This window comes from Camellia sinensis, unplaced genomic scaffold, assembly GCF_055761805.1.
Source record: "Camellia sinensis isolate YWXY unplaced genomic scaffold, ASM5576180v1 Unanchor4, whole genome shotgun sequence".
In the NCBI taxonomy this organism is placed as follows: domain Eukaryota; kingdom Viridiplantae; phylum Streptophyta; class Magnoliopsida; order Ericales; family Theaceae; genus Camellia; species Camellia sinensis.
The window spans coordinates 12,145,458-12,154,526 of NW_028129277.1; the positions used below are offsets into that span (position 1 = coordinate 12,145,458).

The window sequence follows — 9,069 nt, forward strand, 5'->3', positions numbered from 1 at the left end:
TGTTTTGTAATTAATTTGTTAATTAATTAGGAACTTGTAATATTTAATTAGCTAGGATAGTTGATTAATTATTCGACTTGTATTATTCTTTCGGACCCTCCAAGAGAGGGCACAATTGTGTAATAAGTGTGCGTGAGTGTGTGCATGTCTTCCAACCCCACGTCTTTCTCCCTTTTATTTACTAGCTTATGATGGTTAGTTTAGGGCATGTTTTAATTAGCATACTTATGTTTGCATGTTTGCATTCATTAATCTGTCTTGCATGCACCAGGCTCGGCGCACCATACTAACTGCATTGTATTTCAATACCAAGTTGAATACACGTTACCTGTTGCGTCTCACATGTCATTCTTAGATTAGCCGAGCCTATTCTTAGTTGCATTTGTGTGTGTGTTGCATTAGGCATCTCAGCATAGTTAGGACTCATGCATGATTTTTAATCAGCTTCTTTGTTTAGCTCGGAGTACTCGGTAAATGTTTATGCCTTAGCATCCTTACATGTGTGTGAGTGATTGCCATGACAGCATGCTTACCATGAGGCTATGTGCTCATATGATATAACTGCTTGAATGCCTGTGGGTGAAGGTTGGGTTGCTTGAATTGGAATAATTCGTCGAAACCCGTGTTTTAGCCTATTTGCGAGTAGCGAATTTCAATCCATTTTCAAAACTAATGGATATGCGATGCTTTGTTCCAACTCAGGCAATCTAGTCTATACTTGTATGTTGTGCGCATCACATAGTAATTCTAGGCTAATAAACCAGAATAAGAGCACATGTGTTTTCAAAAATAAGATATCATGTTTAGTAGTGGCCGATCTTTGATCGGGCGAGCGGGGGTGCTTATAGCTGACCTTCCCCAATCATACCTAAGTTCCCGAGCCGAGGCAACTTTGGTGATGACAGACACGCGGCCTTAAGTAACGAGTCAGGGTTTCTTAAATTTCCCCAAAAATAAAATATTTAGGTGGCGACTCTGTATCTGGCAAAGCAGTCCATGTTTGACATTTCTTTCTAAAAATCTGTTTTCCAAAATGATTTGCCGGATTTGGACTCTTCGGTGATTTATCAGTCACGCATTGCACTTTGCGGGACTAGATTCAGAATCGTGACACATTGAGTCCGAACTGTAGTGAGCCCTCCCTGGGACATTCGGGGATGTCTACACAACGGTATTCTCCCTATTCGCAAACAGGGTAGTACCGAGGACATACAGACGGGATTCATAAGCATATAGGGCAGTAGCCTTTGAAGTGTCAGGATGTGTGTCATAGAACCTTTGGTATAGCTAGCTATAACAGATGATCCTCGGGCTATCCTATGGAGGAACCTCTCCAAGCAAATATAGCTAAGCGGCATTCTAGGATCCCATATTTGAGTTGAATGGGATCGAATTACCCCATTCCTAGACACCAATGATCGTAGAGAAGTCGTAAGGGGTCACCATCATGTCCTTCATGGAAGAGAAGTGAAAGGAGTTGGTAGTATCCCACCACATTTCCATAAGAGTTGTGACGGCCAATCTAGTGGCCTGTAGCTGGGTAATCACCGAGCAGAATGTGTCGAAGTTAGGCTGCTCTACTAAGGCCTAAACTCTAGCTAGGAGAACTCGGTACCATCGATGAGGGAATAGAACTGGCCCATATCCCTTCATCAGGCGGTCGTCATCCTATTGCAAGAGTATTGACAGATTTGATCAGTACAATGTAGATATGAGTAAATATAAAGGAAACATGTAGGTTTGATATCAAGGCTTACCAATTGGGCACCGTGCGATAGGTACATCTGTCGCTCTTGAAGCAACACGTCGGGAGCAACCCTGACCTAAACTCAATAAACGTAAGCATACTACCGCGAATTAGGCGGTAGACGTAAGGTTGGTAAGTAGTCGGATTGAATGGCCTGATGTGAGGTGTAGTGGTGGTAGCTTAAGATCAAATCCGGAAGGAATGATGTCCTCTACCGCTGTAAAACCTAAGTTGTGTGTAGGATTATTTTATTGGATAAATTAGTAATTAAATTAATTTATATGGGTCATTTATTAATATCAAAGAATTAGTTATGAGATGACATTATATTTCCTTTTACTTAGATGGGTAATTTTGTAACTTTGAGAAATTAGGTTAATAAGCCCACCTATTGTGGCTTTAAGTCTTGGAAAATAAACAAAACAGAGGCTGGGAATTGCTCCATAGGCGGCTAGGGTTTGAGAAGGTAAAAGAAAAAAGAAAAGAAAAAGAGAAGAGATGTTCAAGTGAGGCTACAATAGGGATTGGAGGCAGCACGTTGGTGATTTTGGGACACCCATTGGTTAAGGTAAAATTTATCTTTACTGTTAATTATTAAGTTTATGTTGAGGAATTTAACAATCAATGCATTAAGGGGATTTGGAAGATTTATAGGTGCCTACTTAGGTTTTGAGAATTAGGTGCAATGTGTAAGTGTAACTTTGGGTGGGTAATAGAAACAATGGAGTTTTGTATCATGGGTAAGGGTGTGTTTTGACTTTTGGGTTTTGTACATTGGGTAAGGTGTGTTTGGCTATTGAATTGGGTGGATTGATTTGGTGTCTCTTGGATTTTAAGCATATATATATATATATATAATGGGTTTTTGTTGATATGTGAAAGACAACAAAATATTAATTTATTTGAGGTTCTATTTATTAGGTTTGTGTGATTGAATTGGTGGAACTGGGTGTCTGGAGTTAGTGTAGTGGAATATTATTTTTAGTTGTTTGAGGTAAGTAACCTTCTATCACTGTTGGTTCATTTTTATTCCTACTAAATCGTTTAAAATTATAAATATTTATGTATAGCCTTCATGTTCTCTTAAAATAAAATATGGGTCAAGTATAAAACAACATCAAATATTATTATTAAAGTTATTTGAATATTTTGTGAAACTATTCTGAAAATTGTACCAAATGTTTATTCTGAAAATATCGAATATTTTATTTTAAAGTTGTGTATTGTTCGAATTTTTGAACATCACTCTAGTCTGACTATGATTTGGACCCTAGCCAATGGGGGTTATTTATTGGCACAGAAACTAGTTTCTTTTGGGGCTTTACCACCGGCCTATGTGTGGTTCTAGGCCTTGTCACAGGCTAAGTGACCATAGTCACCAAGACTTGGGTTTTGTGAATCAAATCATTGAACCATCTGAATATTGAACCATCAATTTGAACGACGAATTTACTTTGAATTATCTTGTTGGCTTTTCAATTAAAATGTATTGTACATTGTTTATTTTTAGCTATGAAACCATCTTACAAATAATTGTTCATTTATTGAATTGTAGCAAAAATTATATTTATTGGTTATTGACTATTTATTTTTTTGTATACTTGATCTAGCTAGCAGTGATGGTTGGTTATTTGCTGGGTTGTCTAGCTTACCCTTATTTTATTTTTTATTTTTTTCAGATTCTGAGGAATAGAGTTGCGCGGGGTTTTTACTTAGGGGAGTGCCGAGAGTAGGACTATGATTTAAGTACTTGGATTATTATTTTGGTTAGTGGATTATATTAGTGGACTTGGTGAACAATTTCATATGATAAGAATTATCTATTTTTATGGATTTTAGCATTATGATATTTAAGGATTTAATTTGACTATTTTACATTGTTGGTTATGTGTTGGACTCTTAGCCTTACATACTCACTTAAATGAGTGTGTGGCGTTGTCACGGAGCTTGGGGCGTGACAATTTTGTGGTATCAGAGCTAGGTTGTAATTTTAGTGGCTGGTATAGAATAATGGTGAGATTGGGTAGATGTAGGATTGGGAACGCTTATAATTTGGTATAATGTTAATTTTAATTACATGTTATAGGGACTTGATAATAGAATAAGATGAGGTTTTATTATTGATGCATATAGGTTGCAATGGAACATTAGAAGACATTGGCAAATCTCGTGTGGTTAGTATAGATAGCAGGAGATTGCTTGTAGACTTGACTGTTTTAGATATGCGGGACTTTGACGTAATTCTTGGAATGGATTGGTTGGCAACCAATTATGCTTCTGTTAATTGCCGAGGCAAAAGGGTAGATTTCAGTTTCCTGATCAACTAGAATTTTGTTTTGTGGATAGTGGAGTTAACACTCCTCCTTTGGTAGTCTCCGCTTTGCAAGCTAGACGATTGTTGAGGAATGGTTGCGAGGGTTATTTATCTTCTATGAGAGATATTCATGAGACTGAATTAAAGTTAGAGGATATTCTAGTTGTAAAGGAATTTCCCGATGTTTTTCCTGATGACTTACCGGGGTTGCCACCAGATAGAGAGATTGAGTTTGTCATCGAATTGATACCTGGCACGGGTCCTATCTCTAAGGCTCCGTATCGAATGGTCCCAGCAAAGTTGAAAGAGTTGAAGGAACAATTACAAGAGTTACTAGATAAGGGCTTTATTAGCCCTAGTGTTTCTCCTTGGGGTGCGCCCATTTTATTTGTGAAAAAGAATAATGGTAGTTTTTTCCTTTGCATTAATTATCGAGAGTTAAACAAGGTGACAATTCGAAATAAATATCCTTTGCCTAGGATAAATGACCTATTTGATCAGTTGCAAGGAGCGCAAGTCTTTTCTAAGATTGACCTTCGTTCTGGCTATCACCAGTTGAAGGTTAAGGCGGAAGATATACCTAAGACAACCTTTTGAACTAGATATGGGCATTATGAATTTTTAGTGATGCCGTTTGGGTTGACCAATGCGCCTGCAACTTTTATGGATTTAATGAACAGAGTATTTAAACCCTTCTTAGATCAGTTTGTGGTAATTTTTATTTATGACATTCGTGTGTACTCGAAGAGTAAAGAGCAGCACGAAGAACATTTGAGAATAGTATTGCAGATATTAAAGGAGAAGAAATTATTTGCTAAATTAAAGAAGTGTGAATTTTGGCTGGCGAGTGTATCATTTTTGGGTCATGTGATATCTAGAGATGGGGTGTCTGTTGACCCCAAGAAAGTGGAGGCGGTGGTAGAGTGGAATAGGCCTACTAGTGTCACTGAAATTTGTAGCTTCTTGGGTTTAGCAAGTTATTATAGAAGGTTTGTTGAGAGATTTTCCCAAATTTCTATGCCTTTGACTCGTTTAACACAAAAAGGGTTAAATTTAAATGGTCTGATGATTGTGAGAAGAGTTTCCAGGATCTAAAGAGTTGATTGGTGTCTGCTCCAGTACTTATAGTTCCATCCGGAGATGAAGGTTTTTCCATCTATAGTAATGCATCAAAGATGGGTTTGGGTTGTGTCCTGATGCAGAATGATAAGGTAGTGGCATATGCGTCTAGGCAATTGAAGACATATGAGCAGAATTATCCTACGCATGATTTGGAGTTGGTTGCAATGGTGTTTGCATTGAAAATCTGGAGGCACTACCTGTATGGGGTGAAATGTGAGATATTCATTGATCATAAAAGTCTGAAGTATATTTTCACTCAAAAGGAATTGAATATGAGGCAAAGGCGATGGTTGGAGCTATTAAAGGATTATGATTTGACTATCAATTATCCTCTAGGAAAAGCCAATGCATTGGCTGATGCCTTGAGTAAAAAGACCCCAAGTAATTTGGCTACCTTGATCACTGACCAAAAGAATATCTTAGAGGACTTGCGAAGGTTGAATATTGAGATTAGATGGCACAACCATGGAGTGCAGTTGGCAAACCTTAGGGTTCAACCCACATTGATTGATAGAATTAAAGACGCTCAAGGAAGAGATCTTCAGTTGCAAAAACTTAAGGCTGAAATGGAAATAGGACTACAGATGGAATTTTGTATGCCTAAAGATGGAACCTTGAGATTTGGAGAGAGGTTGTGTGTGCCTAATGATTTAGAGCTCAAGAGAGAAATCCTGAGAGAAGCTCACAATTTAGGGAAATTGCTCAGTATGTTGCTCAATGTTTGGTATGTCAACAAGTGAAAGTTGAACATCAGAGACCTGCAGGTAAGTTACAACCTTTTCCTGTTCCCGAGTGGAAGTGGGAACATATTACTATGGATTTTGTGACAGGGTTGCCTAGGACCCAAAGTGGTAACAATGCTATTTGGGTTGTTGTTGATCGATTGACCAAATCCACTCACTTTCAAGATTTTAAGGTAGGGTTCTCCTTAGAGAGGTTTGCAAAATTGTATATCAAGGAGTTATGAAGTTGCATGGTATTCTGATGACCATAGTGTCTGATAGAGATAACAGATTTGTATCTATGTTTTGGAGGAGTTTGCATATAGCTTTGGGTACTAGTTTGAATTTTAGCACAGCCTTTCATCCTCAAACTGAAGGACAGTCAAAGAGAACTATTCAGACTCTTGAAGACATGTTGAGGGCCTGCATTATTGATCTTGGAGGTTCTTGGAATGAGCATTTGGCCTTAGTGGAATTCTCTTATAATAATAGTTATCATGCGAGCATTCAGATGGCACCATATGAGGCTTTATATGGATGAAAGTATAGATCACCTATTTGTTGGGATGATGTGGGTGAAAAGAAGTTGTTAGGGCCTAAGATTGTGCAACAAACAGTGGACAGTATCAATCTTACTAGAGAGCGACTTCGCACTGCACAGAGTAGACAGAAAAGTTATGCAGATAATAGGAGACACGATTTGGTGTTTGGGGTTGGAGACCATGTGTTCCTTAAGGTGTCTTCTATGAAAAGAGTAATGAGGTTTAGTGTTCGGGGTAAATTGAGTCCTAGATTTGTTGGACCATTTGAGGTTTTATATCGAATTGGAGAGGTAGCTTACAGACTTGCCCTCCCACCTTCACTAGTTGGAGTTCATAATGTCTTCCATGTTTCGATGTTGAGGAAGTTTATACCAAATCCCAAACATGTGATTGATCATGCATTGTTGCAGTTTAAGGAGGATTTGACCTCTGAGGAACACCCTGTAAGAATTGTTGATAAGAAGGAGCAAGTTTTGAGGCGTCGAGTCATCCACCACATTAAGGTTCAATGGAGTAATCACTCAAAGAGAGAAGCTACTTGGGAACTTGAGGATGAAATGAGACAAAAGTATCCACAACTTTTTGAGACTACAGATATGTCAAATTTCGAGGACGAAATTTCTTTTAAAGGGAAAGAATGTAAAACCCAAGTTGTGTGTAGGATTATTTTATTGGATAGATTAGTAATTAAATTAATTTATATGGGTCATTTATTAATATCAAAGAATTAGTTATGAGATGGAATTATATTTCCTTTTACTTAGATGGGTAATTTTGTAACTTTGAAAAATTAGGTTAATAAGCCCATCTATTGTGGCTTTAAGTCTTGGAAAACAAACAAAACAGAGGCTAGGAATTGCTCCATAGGCGGCTAGGGTTTGAGAAGGTAAAACAAAAAAGAAAAGAAAAAGAGAAGAGAGGTTCAAGTGAGGCTGTAATAAGGATTGGAGGCAGCACATTGGTGATTCTGGGACACCCATTGGTTAAGGTAAAATCTGTCTTTACTGTTAATTATTAAGTTTATGTTGAGGAATTTAACAATCAATGCATTAAGGGGATTTGGAAGATCTATAGGTGCCTACTTTGGTTTTGAGAATTGGGTGCAATGTGTAAGTGTAACTTTGGGTGGGTCATAGAAACAATGGAGTTTTGTATCATGGGTAAGGGTGTGCTTTGACTTTTGGGTTTTGTACATTGGGTAAGGTGTGTTTGGCTATTGAATTGGGTGGATTGATTTGGTGTCTCTTGGATTTTAAGCATATATATATATATATATATATAATGGGTTTTTGTTGATATGTGAAAGACATCAAAATATTAATTTATTTGAGGTTCTATTTATTAGGTTTGTGTGATTGAATTGGTGGAACTGGGTGTCTGGAGTTTGTGTGGTGGAATATTATTTTTAGCTGTTTGAGGTTAAGTAACCTTCTATCACTGTTGGTTCATTTTTATTCCTACTGAATCGTTTAAAATTATAAATATTTATGTATAGCCTTCATGTTCTCTTAAAATAAAATATGGGTCAAGTATAAAACAACATCGAATATTATTATTAAAGTTATTTGAATATTTTGTGAAACTATTCTGAAAATTGTACCAAATGTTTATTCTGAAAATATCGAATATTTTATTTTAAAGTTGTGTATTGTTTGAATTTTTGAACATCACTCTAGTTTGACTATGATTTGGACCCTAGCCAGTGGGGGTTATTTATTGGCATATAAACTAGTTCCTTTTGGGGCTTTACCACTGGCCTATGTGTGGTTCTGGGCCTTGTCACAGGCTAAGTGACCATAGTCACCAAGACTTGGGTTTTGTGAATCAAATCATTGAAGAATCTGAATATTGAACCATCGATTTGAACGACGAATTTACTTTGAATTATCTTGTTGGCTTTTCAATTAAAATGTATTGTACATTGTTTATTTTTAGCTATGAAACCATCTTACAAATAATTGTTCATTTATTGAATTGTAGCAAAAATTATATTTATTGGTTATTGACTATTTATTTTTTTGTATACTTGATCCAACTAGCAGTGATGGTTGGTTATTTACTGGGCTGTCTATAGCTTACTCTTATTTTATTTTTATTTTTTTCAGATTCTGAGGAATAGAGTTGCACGGGGTTTTTACTTGGGGGAGTGCCGAGAGTAGGACTATGATTTAAGTACTTGGATTATTATTTTGGTTAGTGGATTATATTAGTGGACTTGGTGAACAATTTCATATGATAAGAATTATCTATTTTTATGGATTTTAGCATTATGATATTTAAGGATTTAATTTGACTATTTTATATTGTTGGTTATGTGTTGGACTCTTACCCTTACATTCTCACTTAAATGAGTGTGTGGCGTTGTCACGCAGCTTGAGGCGTGACAACCGCCATGTTCATGTCATCTACCTAGACGCCTATATCCTTAGCAAGCAGATGTACACCGGCCTTAGGGGCCGAAAAAAGCTCGTCAACCTCTAAGAAAGCGGGAGGAGCATCACCGTGGGGAATATCAATGTCCATCAAGAAGGATATATGTGGGTGAACCGAAAATGAGAAAGAGAGAGGAAGAAAAAAATTAAAAGTCCAACTTGGGTCACTCGAAAATCCAAAAAACAAAGA

At 37.0% G+C, this 9,069-nt stretch overlaps 1 protein-coding gene across 1 annotated transcript; it reads left to right on the forward strand.

Moving 5' to 3' along the window:
- The first annotated feature begins 3,757 nt into the window (after positions 1 to 3,757).
- On the forward strand, positions 3,758 to 8,566 carry LOC145816699 (uncharacterized). Its single transcript, XM_082912598.1, has 7 exons — positions 3,758 to 3,770; positions 3,881 to 4,004; positions 4,094 to 4,320; positions 5,520 to 5,907; positions 6,218 to 6,348; positions 6,499 to 7,086; positions 8,553 to 8,566. The coding sequence occupies exons 1-7, from the start codon at positions 3,758 to 3,760 to the stop codon at positions 8,564 to 8,566; spliced, it is 1,485 nt and encodes a 494-aa protein (XP_082768724.1).
- Positions 8,567 to 9,069: the final 503 nt, after the last annotated feature.

Bases quoted from the DNA above. Each gene is read 5' to 3' on its own strand.
- LOC145816699 (XM_082912598.1), top strand. The intron at 4,321-5,519 runs GTCCTATCTCTA...ATTATCCTCTAG, and splicing joins CGAATTGATACCTGGCACGG to GAAAAGCCAATGCATTGGCT. The intron at 6,349-6,498 runs GTTCTTGGAATG...AGAAGTTGTTAG, and splicing joins CTGCATTATTGATCTTGGAG to GGCCTAAGATTGTGCAACAA.